An 18,454-nucleotide genomic window follows, 5' to 3' on the forward strand; every position below is an offset into this window, starting at 1 on the left:
GCAGAACAAGTTCATAGAAGTGGCATTTGAAGTGTATTGCAGTTTTCCCCCCATACTTATTTTACAAACTTCCGATACATTCTTCAAATCCAGACCGTTCATGGTTACTTGACAATGAGAGCTTACTATTTCAACAATAATTCAGGAATAATTCCACTTTATGACAAATCCGATGTCTTGGGCAACTGAATGCTGAGGCTTTTATTGTGCTTCTTAGTTAGTTAGTATGCGATGACCAACCATTGCCTCTTGTTATTGCTGTATATAAGGACATTATTACAGTTACAGTAAATTCAATGTAAAAAGAAAATACAAACGTCACAACCATCCATTTAAACAGAATCAGACATTATACTCCAAATCCAGAATGTTTGGCCCTGTGATAGGACAAGGATCTCTATCCAATCAGATAAGAGAGAGGAGGAAAAAAGAGAGGAGGAGATGCAGGCAGACTGAGTATGTGACGGTGTTCCCACTGGCTGTGGGGGAAACTGGAGGCAGTGAGGTAGGGGTCATGACCTGGACGAAGCCTGGTGGGTCACTCCTGATGTGGGATTTGATCCAGTCTTCATAACGGGATACCCTGGCGTAGACTCCAGGTAACTTAGGTCGAGCACAGCCAATTCCAAAACTAACCACCCCAGACTGGACCCATGCCAAATCCTGTTTGTGCACCATCGGACCACCTGAGTCACCCTATTAGAAAACATTTAAAATGTGTAAACATGATGGCTGTTTTTGTACGTCTATGAGCTGGTTTGGGAGAAAACAGCCCAACTCAAGACAGTAATTGACTTTTCCAATTGTTGATCAGTTGATTTACAACAGTAATATTGAAATATGTGGGTGGTGTGCGGTTAAATATTTTAAAATGGAAGAATAATGTTGAAAGACACCCAGATGTACCTGGCAAGAGTCTTTCCCTCCTTCAAGAAGGCCAGCGCATATCATGTTGTCTGTAATTTTTGTAAATGTTAGGAGCTCATCACACACTTTGTTGTCAACCACAGGCACCTCCACTTCCTGAAGAACCCCTGGGTATGGAAGAGACTCTGAGAGGAGAGAGTGGAATGAAGAGCAGGGAGGAGGACAACAGTCAATACGGTGCTAAGCTAATTAGCATTTAGCAGGCTTGTGTTTAATTTTTATGATATTGATAACAACAAATGCATCACATACTATTACAAAGCAAGTTTAAATACTGATCGAGACATTTTTACAATCATGGTAAGAATGCATGTTATTTTTTAGTATTTCCATTTCCATTCACATGTAGCATGTTGGCTAGCAGCAGTTTCTTCTGTTCAGAGTTCTTTGACATTCTCCATTGGAAATGAATGAGCCCATTACTTGGCTCTTGGCTCTTGGTTAGCAGAAGTGTTGAAAAGCATACCTATTTTAAGTATATTTAATAGTTGATCAAGAAATGTCACCTCCTTCTCTGAGGTTTCCCCAGCCAGTAATCCAGCTGTCTGTGCCCTGGTGAAAAATGCTTCCTCTGGCTGCCAGACATACGGGTCTAATGTAGTTGGTGAAGGAGACAGCGCTGCTCAGCCTGAGCAAAGCCATGTCATTCTCATTTGTGGAAGCATCATACTTAGGATGTAAAATGATCTCAGCCACGGTTCTAGACATTTCATTTGGGTTCGGACCGTCCATAGACTGTCGACCCAGACTGATGGTCCACCCGCTTGTGTCAGCACTGATGGGAAATAGATAAACAGAGAAAAGTGTGAATGCTAGGAGAAGAAGAAAGTCAAAAGTCTTGTACAAATTTTACTGTGGGCCCACTTCTCCACTACCAAATGCATACTCACTCTAAAATATGTTTCGAGCCATAAATCATAAGTTGGGCAGACTCAAGGACCATGTTTAGAAACACTGCCAGAGATAACCATCTTTTGTTTAACAGGATAGATGAAAGCATCAGCGAAGGCGTACTAGAAGAAAAATGCTGCAGCCACTTACCTGCTGAAGCAGTGAGCAGCAGACAGCACCCACTCCTTGTTGATGAGGGAACCTCCACACACGTGACCATATGGTCTCTCGAGGCTGACCTGCCATGGCCAGCTCCCTGCAGAGGCATCCTGTCCTCCAACTATCCTGCTACTGAGAGGAGCTGTGCCACAAACTAGAGACAAGACAATAAACTTAACTGAAGCATCGCCTAAAAATGCTAAATGTTGACACCTCTAAGATCTGTTCATCATGTGCATCTCTTTATTATCGCTTTGAAATACAAAGTGACAATTCCTTAATTGAAAAATGGTCTGAAAGCAGGTATATGATCCAGGTTGCAAAATTCTACTGAGGAAATCTTTATAATGTTATACTATATATTTAAGTCATTTTCAAGTGCAACAGTGAGAGATCAAGCAGAATTGTGAAATATGGAGAGGTAAACTTAAGTGGTTCAAAAGCAAATGTCAAAATACAGCTGAGGCATTTCATCCTAGTTGGGTTGCACCCTGTAGCTGCATCCAGCGTTATAACTATATTAGATCTGGTTTTCTTTATTATGAAGAGTTAACTGCACAGCAAAGAGAGTTTAGATCAAAGGAAGATGAAAGTTTATTTGAATATTTCCACTTACTGTCTTTACTATCTTGTGTGCAGATGAAATTATTGTCTGTGTCCGTGCCATTGGAGGTGAATTTCACAAAGCCAAGACCTGGTCCATCTCCCACTTCATTCATGATCCAAGTCTGGAATGCAGACACACGGGCATAGACGTCTGGGGCTCTACCAGTGCCACATGGGACCACAAAGTTGGTAATACCAGCCTGCACCCACACGGAGCCTTGTTTGCACTGCAGGGGACCTCCAGAATCTCCCTGGTAGGAGGGGTCAAGGGGTCAACGGAGAGGTGTTCAGTTTTCTATTTGACAAACACATCAACATACCTCATGCCTCTTTTTTTAGTTTTGTAAGTAGTTGCCTTACCTGACAGACAGCTTTTCCCTTCTTCCCTCCTGCACAGATCATAGTGGGCTGAATGACGCCAGCCAAAATAGTATCAAACTTGCAGGCACACTCTTTGTTCCCCACTACCTGAAGCTCCACTTCCTGAAGTGTCTGAGGATATGGAAGGGACTCTGGCAGAAGAGATAGATCAAACAAAATGTAACTGTCACCTTTTTGCTTTTTATCTGCATGTGAAATGCTTTTTCTTGACATTAATTTAATAGCTGTAAAAAAAACTACAAAAGTGTTAACCATAAATGCATAAATGAAGTCTTCACATCCAAATATTATCTCACTTGTACACAAGTATAATTTCAGAGTTAGTGTACATTTATTTTGAATAATACCTCCAGCGCCCACATTTCCCCAGCCAGTAGACCAGCAGGTGGTGGCGTTGTGGAAAGTGCTCATGTTGGATGACAGGCAGGCGGGTCTGATATAGTTGGTGAAAGTGACTGGATTACTCAGCTTCAAAAGAGCAATGTCATTTGTAAATGGTTTATTCAGGTAGTCAGGATGAATGATGACTGACTGGACAGAACGCTTGACTTCATTGGGGTTGGCAAGGGTAAACTGGGTCTGCCTGCCCAGGTAGATTGTGTACATGGCAGCTGTGCTGAAAATGCAAAGGAACATAAGGGTTATATAGAGCTCAAATCCACATTCTATCCTTAACATATGAATGCCAATGAGTCTAAATAAGGTTCATATAATGCTTTGTTATTACAGTATGCAAGACTTGTGTTTACCCTTCAATGCAGTGGGCAGCAGTTAGCACCCACTGGTTGTTGATGAGAGTCCCTCCACAGATGTGTTTTCCGAAAATGTCAAAATGGATGCTAACCTGCCAGGGCCAATTTCCAGAAGGGGCGCCCTCTCCACCCACAATCCGGCTATTCAGAGGGGCTTGCCCACAATCTGACGGAGAGATAAAAATGTGTGGTAAATGTTCAACTGCATAAAGTCAGTGAAGTCCTTTTGTTCTTCCTTACAAGAAACGTAATGATATACTTTGTGGAATTTCCTCAGATTGCAACATGAAGGTCAGATATAAATATGACACTTATTTGGTGCTATAATGTGCTTCTTTCTTTCAAAGCAATATTTCCACACTGAGGTCTCTTATATATAGTGCTTGCATTGCACTGGGTTATCCCACTCAATGGGTTCCATAGGGTTCCACTCAATGTTCTGCATCTATACAGCGGTTAGTCTCTGCTCAGTGAATGAAGTGTCCAAAACACATTATTAGTGAATGTGCAGTATGAATGATTTGTAATTTAGTGTATACAGTACTGGTAATAATACCCATATTAACTATTCAGTTATAGAGTTCTGCGTTCATTTGTGTGATGTGCATAAGGGATTAATACAGTTCACTGTAAATTCAAAAGCTTTGTCTTTAATGTGCTGCTTTGAATGATCAGTGGATATTAAATAGGAATATCACTTACTGTCGGCGGTAGTTATTGTCCCGGTAGTGTCAGAGGTGGTGGCTGTTGTTGTGGGTCTTACATCAGGAGTGGTTCTTCCATTCCCAGTACTAGTTATGGTTTCACTGGTAGCAAAGGTGGCACCTACAGCAGAATTAACACTTAATAAAATGGCAGAGATGAAAGGGATTGATATGTGTTTATATCATGTAATATTTCGAACCGAATCACAGCCATGGGGATATCCTTTACCAACCCCACTGTCACTTGTGTCATAGTACTTAAATATACACACTGTCCTTCAAGTTATTATAGCACTTTTTCAAGAGATGTTTGAAGGTAGAACAAAGTATGTCACTCAGCTGGTCACAAACACTGTATACATTTTAAATAAACACACACCTACACAATATACAGTACAGTCAGAAAATATTCAGCATATTCAGATTGAAAAAGTTCTAAAATCCTGTTTACACTTTGTCATTACTGGATATTAAGTGGAGATTGATGAGGAAAATTGAATTTAAATACATATACAATATTGTAGCATAAGGCTGCAACATAACAAAATGTGAAAAAGTGAAGGGGTCTGAATACTTTCTGAACGCACTTTATATAATGTATTTACATACTTGCACTCTTACAAACACACACAAACACTCATACAACTTTACATACTCACGCTCATACAAACACCCACATACACTCATACAACTTTACATAGTCACACTCATACAAACACACACATATACCTTACCAGGACTGGAGATTTCATTTGGGGCACTGGTGGCATTTTCAATGCGGGGAAAACCTACAGATGAAATGTAATTACACAAGCACAATGAAATATCTGTGTAAATGTCTTGAACTTGTGAGCGTTTGACATCAAACACACACTCATTATACACCAACACACACACAGTGGAGAGACAAGTAGAATATTGGGATGGGGCCAATTGTATAGATATGTGCTTAACCTTCCCTTCTAAAATATTTACCTAGCCACACAACTCTTATGATGTGCTAACATGCCAGAATAGCGGCATGGATCACATGTTTAGTGTGGTCTGTGTCGAATTAAAAGACTTAAAAGAGACGTCCTCATGATGTGTAATTGTCACAGAGAGTTGACTGATGAGGATCAAATCCAGGTCTCCTGCTTGTCAGCTGAGAACTCTAGCAGTTGAGTCATAGAGCAGTGGTAGGACACAGTCTCAGTCATTATGTGATAAAAATTATCAAAGTCCAAAAAGAACAGTCCAAGATATGAAGAAAAACTGTTTAATAACCCCAGGGAAGTCAAGAAAACTTCAAACTACAGAGACGTGGCAACTTCCGTTCAAAAGAGACACAAGGTAGCAGACTCAAAACCTCTGCAAAGACGGCACACAACGAAGCCAGGCACTGGTGGACACAACACCCCAAAATAAAACCCAGATGAGGTCAACAAAGTTGGGAGTAAATAATTTAAAACAAAGCAATTTTGGAAATCTGGTGGACAATCACAGCCCGAGTTCTGACAGTAATTTCAAATAGTCACATTTGCTGTTCTACATGCAGATCATATTTTAAAACTCTACACTGTTCACTATTTAACGACAAAGAAAATTAATTATATAAGGCCTGTCATGAAAAGTTTTGACGTGCACTTCAAAAAACATTGAACTGGAAGTATCCTTTTAGTTTCCTGTTCTTGTCCTCTGTCTCATGCTACATGATCCCATGGCAGCAAATATTTGTGTCAGCAACATTTAAGCAGATGTATTGAAAATTTGTGTACCATTATTCTGTTAATGCCTGTCCTATGTTGGTACATGTCATGTTAACCCCAAATGGCATTTTTATGCTTTTGTGTCCTGTATAGCATTAAACTGACTAGATGAGGGTCCAGTGGATGTAAAACTTAATTTTCATACAGACAGCCATTACACATTTAACATTCAGTTCACAGAAAAACGACTCTCTCTGTTTATCTGTGTGAGTAGATCACTCAGAAGTACACACCTGAAATAACATCTACTCCCAAAATCAAAGTTTAAGGCATGAGAATGAGACACTCACAGTTGAAAGTCGGTATGACAAACAGAATGAGGATCCATGTTCTTGATGCGTCCATGGCAGACCAGCGATAGAGTTTGAGTTATCTGTTGTTCTTTTCAGTCTATATACTTTGGCCTCACCTATATGTGTCAACTTCAGTGACATAGCTGTTTTTGTTCATTAACCATCAGTCCAGTCTTTGAATGCAGTACAAATATGGACTATAATAACTTGGTAAGTCAAAGGTTAACTATTATTTGTATTGGTGTGGCATGAATCATATAGATGTCAGTGTGATTACATGAAATACAGCATCTTGGAAAATATTACCATGTTCCCAGATCTACACGCAAGCAACATTCTTCATGTTGTTGAACTTTTCCCTCATTATTAGTGGAGTCCAATGTTCAGGTAAAATCTGGTTGGTGTCTAAAGATAATAAGCTCACTCACCTTATTATAATGAAACCTATTCATGACATAAGATTATTAATAAATAATTAATAATAATTAATAATATTTTATACTTTATTTTATAAAGATTTTATATGTTTTGTTTAAAATAAAATGTGTCAATAACCATGCTAAAATAAGAGGCAACTGTATACAAATATTAAAACTTATTGGAACACAGTGGATTACACCCAATCCCAGAATATCTCTTTTTGAATATAGAGTGAGAATGGATATTGTATGGAAAGACCATCAGTGAACGCAGTATATTTAGATACACCACACTAATTAGGATTATGCTCAATATATATATATGGTTATGGTTATGGTCATAGTAGAGTGTTTTGTCCAAAGCGACTTACAGAACATTAAAACAGACATCAGAAAACAGATACATATATAAAACATTTTAAAAGGAAGTTATACTAGCCCAAATGGAGAAGAAAAAAAAAATCAATAAACAATATTATGTACAAATTCATAAAATAAATAATAACAACAAATACAAAAATTATGACTGTGATAATTAACTAATTCGACAGATGATAGATTAAAAGGTGAGTTTTTAAACACCTTTCAAATATAGGCTGTCACTGGAAAGGACAGCTCAAGGTCATTCCGCCGAGGCGGATCAAAGCAAGTGGCTTTCTATTGTATGGTGTTGTTCTGCCATCCAGTACAACACAACATACAGTCCCGCTCAGCAGTATTGGCACCCCTAGTGAATATGAGCAAACAGGGTATGAAAAAATATGTCTGTGCTGTTTATCCTCTTGGTGTTTCACTCAAAATATTCACAAAAATCTTACCTTTACATTGAAGTTAAATTATTGTAAGAGAAAACAACGGTTGAGATTAAATAAATATTTTTTACAAAAACATGTGTACCACTATTATTGGCACCCCTAGAAAAATCTTATAATTGAAATCTAACTGAAGTATATTTCCAGTCATGTTTTACATTTTTAAGTTCACCTGTTTAATTATGAACTCTTAAGAGGTTAACCATGACTTCCTGTTCCACTGATGTACAAATATGAGATGACACAGGCCAAATTCCATTAGTCATTCATCACAATGGGAAAGACCCAAGAACACAGTGACGATGTGCAATAAAAAGTTGTTGAGCTGCACAAATCAAGAAATGGACACAAGAAAATCTCGTACCAGTTGAAAATACCCATTTCCACTATCATGGAAATAATAAAGAAGTTTAAAGCGTCAGGTGATGTTAAGAATCAGCCTGAAAGACGACATGTGTGTACATTGACCCCACGCACCGTGAGGAGGACGGTTCAACTGTCAAAATAATCTCCAAGGATCACAGCTGGAGAATTGCAGACATTAGTTGAGTCTTGGGGTTAGAAAGTCTCCAAATCTGCCATCAGACGCCACCTACATCACCACAGGTTGTTTTGAAGGGTTGCCAGAAAATAGCCTCTGCTGTCAATTAACAACAAACTACAGTTTGCCAAATGGAAGTCAGACTTTCAATGGGACTGAGTTAAATGGTCAGATGAGACCAAAATAAAGCTTTTTGGCAAAAACAACAAAGGTGGGTTTGGCGTAGACATAAAGATAGCCATACAGAAAAGCACCCCATACCTACTGTGAAGTATGGTGGCCGATCTTTGATGTTGTGGGGCTGTTTTTCTTCCAAAGGCGCTGGACATCTTGTTAGGATACATGGTATCATGGACTCGATCAAATACCAGCAGATATTAAATGAAAACCTAACAGCCCCCTCTAGTAAGCTTAAAATGGGCCATGGTTGGACCTTCCAGCAGGACAATGATCCGAAGCATACCTCAAAATCAACACAAAAATGGTTCACCGGCCGCAGAATAAAGGTTTTGCCATGGCCATCACAGTCCCCCGACCTAAACCCCAAAGAAAATCTGTGGGATAGGCTGAAGCCGAGTCTACAAGCGTTGACCTCAGAATCTGAAGGATCTGGAGAGATACTGTATGTAAGAATGGTGTCAGATCCCGTGCCATGTGTTCACCAACCTTATCAGGCATTATAGGAGAAGACTCAGAGCTGTTATCTTGGCAAAGGGAGGCTGCACAAAACATTTAATTAAGGGGTGCCAATACCTGTGCACACATGTTTTGAAGAATAATATTTGTAAAAAAAAAAAACGTTTTCTCTCAATTATTTTACCTCAATGAAAAGGTAAGATTTTTATGAATATTTTGAGTGGAAGACCAAGAGGATAAACAGCAAAGACATATTTTTTCATAGCCTGTTTGCTCATATTCACTAGGAGTGCCAATACTGCTGAGCGGGACTGTACTTGTTGCCTACATTTTTGTGGATTTTTTCACACCTGGGTAAAATTATGTTGAAATATAGGGGAAATAGTTGTTTTTCCATTTTTCTAATGACTCATCCCCCTGAACAGTGCGGACACTTTTACTTTCCAGTGTTCCCAAACTTGTGCAGTCTTTCAACATTGTTAGCTAGTGAATCCTCGGTTGGTTAAGATGCCCGCATCAAGTGAGGTCAACCAGCGGAATTATTATCTGGGGTCATGTTTGCACAACAGGGCACTGTGGGTGAAGGCTGCCAGCTGCCTGTCAAATCACAGCAGATCAGCGATAAGGCCTGTATCACCACGGAGACGCTGTCCTTCATGTACAGCCACAGTCACCGGTGCTTGTTGTCTGACTAAAATATAAGGGGAAAGGCAGAGTGGGAGAAGAAACATGATAGAGCATAAGTTTACAGAAGTAGCACAAGTATACAGAATGGTTTTCAGCTGATTTGTTAACTTATGCAAGACAAATATTATGGTGTGTGTGTGTGTCTTTGTAGTTTACCAGTGCTCAGATCATAGGGAATGTTGTGTTGTGACAGCAGAGCGCGTAGTCTTTCAATTTCAGCATTTTTCTTGTCAATGTCCTGTAAACACAAGCATACAAACATTTGAGGCACACAAACATGTATAACTGTCTATTAGGTTAAACCTCATACACTTGTGCACACACCTGTCTGCATTGATCCATTGTCTGCTGGGCCTTCTGGGTGCGTTCTGGCTCCTCTGGTTTTGGCTGGGAGCGCTTCAGGAAACCCGCCTCCTCAAACAGGTCCCGCATTAGCTTACTGTAACCCTACTCAAACAGACAGAAATACTTTTGAAGCGGAAAAAAAGACAAATCTCACACATAGCAGTAGCTGGGTGATGGTGTCTGTGTTTTGTTTAATATGTAATACCTGATCGGTGATGAGACCGTCGTATCGAGCCTGTTCAGCCTCATCCCACTCCTTCTGCAGCTTCTCATCGAGTGTAGGGTAAACTACCGGCACATATTTGTACAGTGATTTGGATGCAATACATATAAGGTACATACATACATACAGTACATACAAACATACAATGTTATTTTTGACTGTTTTGAGAAATCTCTCATTTTTGTGCTTACCCAAGAGGGAGTGTTGGTGGCAAACTAATGGTGTCTCAAATGTTACAGAATAAACACAGGTTTGAGGCTCCGACACCCCTGCTAGTTTACTGCTGTTTCCACAGGCCAGAAGCACCTTGACACACACACACACACACACACACACACACACACACACACACACACACACACACACACACACACACACACACACACAGACACAAAACTGTCAAACACCCAAGATCAAAACCCAGGTTAAAGGAGTGCCATGACGTGCAATAAAACACACACTCCACCTTGGTTTGTCTGTTCTTGTTTCCACATGCATCTCCCTCTCTCATCCACATGCCAGTAAAAGAGTTATTCTGAATCTCCCACTCCTGCCAGATCCTACACACACATGGAATGGACAGACCAATGAGCCATCAGTTTATTGGGGTTAAATATAAGATACAGGCCTTGTGTTTTGGGGAGCAAGGCTGGCTGTTTCTGCTCAGGGAAAACAGAAACACACAGTTCCATATTCAACTGTAAATGTACTGCTGTTGTTTGATGTTTGTGTATCATTACCTTGCGCCACTATTTTATGGTTACTCACCCCAGGATTCCACTGTAGGCGTTCCACCTGAATGTCTGTTCATGCTGGGTTATATTATGGAAGGGGCAGAACTCATATTTATACCTGTGAGCAAACAACACTATTTTAACACTGCCACACCCTTAATTCATACACACAGATCCACACACACACACACACACACACACACACACACACACACAACCGCACTTGTTTCAATCACTTGCACTGCAATCATGTTCAATACTCACGTGGATTCGATGTAACTGAAGCACTTTCCTGCCAGATGATGTAGGTGGGGGGGTCCTATTACAGGGGAAGGGTTGGTCCTAGCCTGTAGCCTTGTACCCTGGGCCAGGAAGTGATTGTTTAGCCTGAAAGAAAATAACTGAACATCATTTACAGTATATGACATATTCATTTAATATCCACTCCATGCTGTCTGCTCCCAGCACCATAAACACGATCAGACAATCCACCATCTATGAACTTACTAGGATACAATTATTGAAGATTTAACCTTTAAGTCATCAATCAGAAATTACCTTAACTTGCAGACGGCAAACAGCCCATCAATTAAGACACTTAAGTTATTTACCTGACAGATACTCAGGTACGTCTAAACCTGAAATGTGGCAGTGACTCACCCAAAGGTATTCGGCTCTTCCACTATCTTCATCTTCCCTGAAAACGCGACATCCACTGAAAATCAAACAGAGAAATCGGGGAACTATAAACGGGACTTAGTAGAAGTAAGAAAACCGTGAATGTTGCCATCGTTAAACGTAACCTACACAAGGTGGTTAATTGAAGTTCGTATACTTGAGCCAGTGGTACAATTCAACCTAGCCGTGGTAGTACATGAAACTAAAATAGTAGACACTCACCTAGTACAATCAGACATAGCAAGTGGAAATATCGCCCACATATATGAAACATTATGCATTTATTGTCTTCTAAAGTAACAGTGGGCTGTACATTCTTATTTTATCGTAAGCGCCATGTTTGTGCTGCCTGAACACGTGATTTAGTCAGCTGACACACCGAACGATTTGTACAATTTTAATGTAATATCATTAACGTACATTTCATAATTTTTCACCGAATGCATCCCCTCTATGTGTCGCACTGGTCATATGATATTCATTATATGAAGTATTAGTTTTCTTAAATAAATTAAATACCCATGCTGTGATATTGTTGCGCATGCTCAATGACAGCTGGCAGTGACATATCTACAACGTGAGTTTCAAGAAGTTAGCAAGAAACGCTGTGTTGAGCTGAATTGTCTGCCTTTGAAAATAGTAACATGTGACATTACCAGATTAGTGCCATCGGTGAATCATGTGTTTGCTGAATATGAACTTGGCTCTTTACCCTGTCTTTCAAAATGGCAACCCCCCAGCGAACTATGCTAACTTAGGTAGCTAGTTAGCTAACTTGTGTGAACCTCTTGAAGCTCTCGTGTCATGTTTACGAACTACTGGCCAGTTTAAGTGGGCACATGTTGACAAGATTTGTTGACATAGAAAACCGTTTTGCAAGTTTTGGTATCTTGTTTTGTTTTTCAGATCAGGGGCTTGCACTGTAACACGTTCAGTTCGTTAACATTAGCTGGATCAAGTAATTTGTGGAGTAACATAGGGATATCGAAAGAGATTAAGAATGGGAAAGAAGAAAGCAGGGAAAAGTGAACGGTATGTGAATCGGGGGAAAGATACTCGACACAAGATGAAGGGCAAATCATTGGAGACCTTCACTGAGGAGATGCATAGCGCCTTGCAAGGTTTGTCTTGGGTTTCTCTCAATTGTCTCATGATTTATTAAATCCCAGAATCAGCTAATTATGCCACCTGGCTCATGTTGTCAAGTTGGCATTGACTTTAAGATAATTCACAAATGTGTGTAATTTGTGTAAGACATCTCTCTTATGGATAGTCTGGATCTGCAGCATATGTTCATTATGTTACACATACCACTCATAGGTAGTTATATCTTTATATCTGACTAAAAGTACTTGTGTGTGTTTATATTATGTTGACCAAAGTACTTGTGTGTGTGTGTGTGTGTGTGTGTGTGTGTGTAAATATGTTGACCAAAGTACTTGTGTGTGTGTGTATATATATTGACCAAAGTACTTGTGTTTATACGTTGTGCAGCCAGTGAGGAGCCAGCCGCAGAGGGAGCAGGGGTGGTGAAGCTGCCATGCCCTTTGGCAATGTGGGACCTGGGCCACTGCGATCCAAAGCGCTGTACTGGCAGAAAGCTGATACGCAAAGGCCTAGTGCGTGGGTTGCGTATTAACCAGCGTTTCAATGGACTAATCCTCAGCCCCATGGGGACCAGATATGTCACCCCTGCAGACCGGTGAGCCAATAGTTTTATTGGTCGACACACATGATGTAGCCATTAAGGGCTAGATCCTTTTGAATTACCCATTTCAAAACAAGCCGTCGTCTTATGAGCAATGATGCAATACAGTGACATGAAATAAAATGATATACCAATGTAGGCAATGGCACTCAAAGTGGTGCAAAACTTGACGTTGTGTGTTCATCCTATGTCAACATGTGTTTGGTGAATTGTCCGTGTTGTGTGACTTTGCCCATTTCCCATCTGGTCGGCAGGGAGATTGTTGCTCGGAGTGGCGTAGCTGTGATCGACTGTTCATGGGCACGGTTGGAGGACACACCCTTCAACAAGATGATTGGCTCCCACCCACGACTGTTGCCTTACCTAGTTGCAGCCAATCCGGTCAACTATGGTAAACCCTGCCGGCTGTCCTGCGTAGAGGCTTATGCTGCCACTTTTTGTATTGTAGGTAAGCATCCTTGAGCCAATCACACTTGAATTTTACAGGGCTTACTATATGCTGTCATTTATGTTGTAATATTGTTTCATTATCTGAGACCATCCATACTGAAAAGGCGCTTTTTTTACTGCAGAAACTCTAGGCACTTACCAGGTGGTCCGAACGGGGAACAGGGAAAGGCCCCCTAATCGCTCCTTTCAGCGGATCTATTTCAATTACAGTGTAGGAACTACTAGACTCGACCATAGCCTTTGCTCTTTAAACAGTGTCAATTCCGAGCGGTCGAAAATAATGATATATTTTTCCAGTGGCAGCACCAACATTAGGCCGCCAAACCAGAGAATTTTGAAATAATGTTTGGGTTACCCCAGGTTTAAGACAGCTGTTGAATGTTCCTGTGCCGCCCTTAGTCACACATCCAAGGTCCAGGTTGTTGTATACAGATGTCTTTATTGTGCCAACAAACACATACGCTAATACACTGTAGAACTGTACAGAAATGAATGAAAGACATACAGTAATTAATTATACGTTCATAAACACAAAAACAATCTTAAATGTCATTAAAATAATAACAAAACAAAACGTTACATACCACTTTTGCCTGCTTGTGGACTAAGAGGGATAAAGCTTGTAGTTCTTCAATATTAGATATTAGCGATATATTGTCCTTGAGCTTATTTGGTAGCTAAGCTAAACTTCAACTCTCGCGGGCATCCAACTGTCAACTGTCAACAGGAAGTGGCAGGTGATATGCATTGTGGGAAATTGAGTTCAAACATACATTTAAACAGCTTACGTTAATCAAAATACCACATAGAAGAAACATTTAAAACAGTTGTGACTGCAGTTCCTAGAAAGCTGCTAACACTTGATTAAATGGCTCAAGGGCTGCTGTAATTACTTGATAAATGAAGAAACCAGCACCACTTTGATTAATTAAAGCCTATGTTTCAGCTGTTGCTATGCTTACATGTTCAGTCAGCTATCATAACCTCAACATGCTAACTCTTTAAGCCCTCCATATTCCCCACGTAAGGTCTACATGCTCAGTCAGTGACCGTAACTTCAACATGCTAACTCCATAAGCTCGCCCTATTCACCACGTTAGGTCTGGTAAAAAATATTCTTGCTGTTTTTTTTAAATGGTGCTTGTGTCTTTCGCTCACGTCAAGTTGAACTAATAATACCCACCATTACTGCAAGCACCACCCAGTAGTTTCAGGACCATTCAGAAGGACCTACCCAAAAGGCACTGAAAGAGGTCCTACAGCGGCTTTTCCTGCCGTGGAAAACCTAAAATGGCCCGCAAGTTCCTTCAGTGGAAAAGCACCTATAGAAGTGCCCAACCTCAAAGTACTGTCAGTCACTTTGGATAAATGTTGGCAATGTAACATAATCAAGAGAAGGTATTCATTGGAGGTTAAGTGTGCTTTTATCCATGCCGAGTTTTTCTTCATTGCAGAGCTTTATATATATTTGTGTGTGTGTGTGTGTGTGTGTGTGTGTGTGTGTGTGTGTGTGATTTCAGGTTTTCGGGACCTGGCAGTGATACTTCTCAAAAAGTTTAAATGGGGTCATGTGTTCCTGGAACTCAACCATACCCTGCTGGAAGGCTATGCCGCTAGCCAGTCAGAAAAGGAGTTGCTGGCTTTTGAAAAAGGCTATCTGAACTCTGCCCCTCAGGAGGAGGAACTAGGTGAGGCTGAGGGTACATGATGGACACCTTTGCTTTACTGTTACTACCTTTAAACCTAAATGATGGCTGTTTATGTTTTAATTTTTAATGTTTCCTGAGCATGTTTTTTTTGTGTATGCACAGATCCCTTTGATGTAGACTCAGGCAGAACGTGTATGAATCTGAACAGACCCATGAGGTGAGTAGCTCTTGGCATAGCACACCAAATCTGTTCACACAATGTAATATTACAGACAGTACATCAAATCTGCTTTAATTGGCCCAATCGGACATGGCAATTTTCGCTTTCGGACAAATCTTGCCACATACGATTTTGGGATTTTTGGTTTAATTTACCTCAGTTTTTCTATAAAGATGTACGGGGTAAAAGGAGCTAAAGTGAGCTCTACTTTGCCTTCCTACCCAGCCAACATGATTGTGCTTCTGTTGGCATGGAAGAGGAGGGGGGATTTCCCCTTTGAAGTATAACTAGTCAAAATAACCAAAACGTATCTATGGGTTTGCAGCCACCACCTTATAGGAATTAGGTTATAGGGAGACAGGTGCTGGCATGGGCACTTTGACCAGTATGCGGCTATGTAGTCCAATATGTGACACCTCACTCTAGGGCTGAACGATTTGGGAAAATAATCTAATTGCGATTTTTCCCCAAAATATTGCGATTTCGATTCGATATGCGATTTTTTAAAAATGTTATCCTCTTTTTTTTCTCCAACAAAACGTACTTAATGATTTCAATAGGACACAATATTAGATACATTTAGTGTGAAATATTCTTTCCCACATTTTACATTTGAATTTAACTGCTCATTACAGAAACAAATCGGTGGCTTTGCCACTGTGCATTTAAGTTATTTAAACAAAGTCAAGTGTAAACACAAGGCATGCACTTTTTAAACTGGCCTTATGCAGAAATTGTACTTCAGGGTTAGGGTTAGAATAAGCAGTTTTACCTTAAAATAACAGCTTTGAAAATTGGGGGCGCTACAATGACTTTTAATATGGAGAATCGCCTCTGTGCCATTGCCATACCAGGGTCCGTAGGTAAATGACTGCGTTATGTAGGTGTGCCTGAAGCCGCCTGGTTTTTACTGTCTGCCGAACTAGTAAGTAGCTTATTTGCCGTCTTGTGTTGCACTTGCTAGATGATTGACTGTGTTAGGAAAGTTGTTGACTAACTAGTTGGTCATAGTGTCAAAGTAAGCACATTTCAAGAGATTTCGCTAGTTTTAGGCACTAGCATCTCGTTAGTGATAAGGAAGTGATCCGTTATGCTGCTTTAATCAATGTGGGCAAAATTTTCCATCTTAAAAAAAAAAAAAAAATTGTATTTATTATTTTTTTTAATAGTGGTTTTTATTTAAGTTGCGGTTTGAAAATCGCGTCTCATCATATCGCGATTAAACCGCAAATGCGATTAATCGTTCAGCCCTACCTCACTCCCAACCATCATTTACAAATTTCTGCGACCTGTACCACAGTAGCTCTTCTCTCAGTTCGGCCCAGATGGGGTGGCCTTTAATGGTCTTGGGCACCCAATACCCTGGATCTGGCTAGTGGTTTGTCCCTCCTCAGCCACTGCTGGCAGGGAACATCCTACAAGCCTTACCGTTTTGGAGATGCTCGAGCCCAGTTGTCTCGCCTTAACGATACGCCCTTGTCAAAGTGTCAGGTCTTTATGTCTGCCCGTTTCTCTTGCATCAGACACTTAGATGTCGGGGATGCACTGTTCCCTTTACATCTAATCTGGCCAAGCACCAAGGTATGAGCTAATTAATGACATTCACTCCGAATGTGAGTCATCAATATTTTGGTTCATCTAAGTTTTTGTGTGCTCATCTTTATGTACATTCAATGTATTGTTATACACTAGGTAAGCACAAATGGATGCCATCAGCGGATGAATAACATTGAATGTCCTCAGTCTACCAATTATACACCGAGTCAAAATGAGATGTTGGGGTTGAGCTGTTTGTTAGGGAATTGAATCTGCATGTGCTTGCACTTTTTTACAGGGAAGATGATGATGAGAATGACAGCGATGAAGCCAAGACATCTGAAGAAGAAGAAGAAGAAGAAGAAGATGATGATGATGATGATGATGAAGAAGAAAAAGAAAAAGAGAGTGGAGCAATGGCCGCAGAAGGTGCAGAAGACAGTGATGAAGAGGCGTCCTGATCTTCAGATTGTCTGTTTCTAACCAAAATCATACAGAAGTCATCAGATGATGCTTGAGTTCAGGGCCTATTCTTCTGAAATAAGGACCTGTGGACTGATAATGAGACTTCAGTGTATAGTGTCAGCGATCCCAAGCCCTGTCAACTTTGGCTCTGTACTAAATAATGGGCAAAAATGTTGTCATGGTGATTGATGCACTTACAATTTGCCCCACTTAGGTGAGCAGTGAAAAGTGACTGAAACAATCTTGTGCCTCAGATCTTTCATGTTGGTTGAAGTGCTTGTTGAAAGAAGTGAGTAGTGTGTGAGCCTGTGCTAATACATCATTTTAAATGTGATTATGATTTGTGGACATGGGTTTTGCATTGAATGCCCCCTTCAGGTCTGCAAGTAGTATGACAGGCAGACACCATTTTACATTTAGAGCTGTCTCTCCAAAATTGTGTCTCCTTTTTCTGCTATATGCATAATATAACAATTTAACTATGTATATTAAAATATATGTAGAGTTGAACATTGCTCGACCCCATTAGATTTGTTACTGTACCAGTCAGTGGTCTATGTTGAGAAGCTCAGTTGCCATCAAGATGCTACAAGGGGAAGAAGAACAGATCAAGTGGTTCACCTGGGTTGATAGGGTTAGGTAAAAAGATCCTTCATATGACAGGGAAACACCTAAGCACTCAGATTCTTTTGAATGAAAACTGCGTTAAAAAAAATAAAATTAATTATTATTAAATGTGCTGTTTTGTTTGGCAGCATTTTGTTTTCCTTTGAGGTGATGAAATGCTTGGTGATCCAATCCACCCTGAAAGAATAAAACAAATTATGCTTTTTTCCCTACAACTTCATTCTAGTGTTTTCACGTTTGTATTCTAAATGTAATATTGATAG

At 40.2% G+C, this 18,454-nt stretch overlaps 3 protein-coding genes across 4 annotated transcripts; 1 reads left to right on the forward strand and 2 right to left on the reverse strand.

Annotated features, from left to right (window-relative positions):
- Nucleotides 1-405: 405 nt before the first annotated feature.
- On the reverse strand, nucleotides 406-6,513 carry LOC308362756 (transmembrane protease serine 9-like; the record flags this gene model as incomplete). The annotated part of the gene is made up of 11 exons (XM_080835483.1): nucleotides 406-696; nucleotides 907-1,052; nucleotides 1,434-1,702; nucleotides 1,969-2,131; nucleotides 2,594-2,834; nucleotides 2,944-3,095; nucleotides 3,312-3,580; nucleotides 3,714-3,882; nucleotides 4,419-4,541; nucleotides 5,155-5,208; nucleotides 6,459-6,513. 11 exons carry the CDS (start codon nucleotides 6,511-6,513, stop codon nucleotides 406-408), a joined length of 1,932 nt encoding a protein of 643 aa, XP_080691609.1.
- Nucleotides 6,514-7,786: 1,273 nt separating this feature from the next.
- On the reverse strand, nucleotides 7,787-11,875 carry gnptg (N-acetylglucosamine-1-phosphate transferase subunit gamma). The gene is made up of 10 exons (XM_080834310.1): nucleotides 11,759-11,875; nucleotides 11,519-11,573; nucleotides 11,123-11,245; nucleotides 10,893-10,976; nucleotides 10,591-10,684; nucleotides 10,316-10,430; nucleotides 10,107-10,189; nucleotides 9,881-10,003; nucleotides 9,713-9,794; nucleotides 7,787-9,560 (listed from the first exon to the last, which is right to left on the reverse strand). Exons 1-10 carry the CDS (start codon nucleotides 11,808-11,810, stop codon nucleotides 9,475-9,477), a joined length of 897 nt encoding a protein of 298 aa, XP_080690436.1. The 5' UTR covers nucleotides 11,811-11,875; the 3' UTR covers nucleotides 7,787-9,474.
- Nucleotides 11,876-12,093: 218 nt separating this feature from the next.
- Nucleotides 12,094-18,303, forward strand: tsr3 (TSR3 ribosome maturation factor). Of its 2 annotated transcripts, XM_080835770.1 has the most exons (7): nucleotides 12,094-12,113; nucleotides 12,443-12,657; nucleotides 13,031-13,238; nucleotides 13,499-13,692; nucleotides 15,215-15,382; nucleotides 15,506-15,560; nucleotides 17,398-18,303. In XM_080835770.1, exons 2-7 carry the CDS (start codon nucleotides 12,537-12,539, stop codon nucleotides 17,558-17,560), a joined length of 909 nt encoding a protein of 302 aa, XP_080691896.1. In that variant the 5' UTR covers nucleotides 12,094-12,113; nucleotides 12,443-12,536; the 3' UTR covers nucleotides 17,561-18,303. The 2 variants fall into 2 exon arrangements, with proteins under 2 accessions (XP_080691896.1, XP_080691895.1); XM_080835769.1 differs by lacking the exon at nucleotides 12,094-12,113 and having other exon boundaries at nucleotides 12,120-12,657.
- The last annotated feature ends 151 nt before the right edge of the window (nucleotides 18,304-18,454 follow it).

This window comes from Sprattus sprattus, assembly GCF_963457725.1.
Source record: "Sprattus sprattus genome assembly, chromosome: 3".
Taxonomy (NCBI): Eukaryota; Metazoa; Chordata; class Actinopteri; order Clupeiformes; family Clupeidae; genus Sprattus; species Sprattus sprattus.

Excerpts from the sequence above, each read along its gene's own strand:
- gnptg (XM_080834310.1), bottom strand. The coding sequence starts at position 11,810 with ATGTTTCATATATGTGGGCGATATTTCCACTTGCTATGTCTGATTGTA. Across the intron at positions 11,574-11,758 it reads GCTATGTCTGATTGTACTAG|TGGATGTCGCGTTTTCAGGG; the intron begins GTGAGTGTCTAC and ends TTTGATTTTCAG. Across the intron at positions 10,977-11,122 it reads TTCAGTTACATCGAATCCAC|GTATAAATATGAGTTCTGCC; the intron begins GTGAGTATTGAA and ends GTTTGCTCACAG.
- tsr3 (XM_080835770.1), top strand. The coding sequence starts at position 12,537 with ATGGGAAAGAAGAAAGCAGGGAAAAGTGAACGGTATGTGAATCGGGGG. Across the intron at positions 12,658-13,030 it reads GATGCATAGCGCCTTGCAAG|CCAGTGAGGAGCCAGCCGCA; the intron begins GTTTGTCTTGGG and ends TACGTTGTGCAG. Across the intron at positions 15,561-17,397 it reads AATCTGAACAGACCCATGAG|GGAAGATGATGATGAGAATG; the intron begins GTGAGTAGCTCT and ends ACTTTTTTACAG.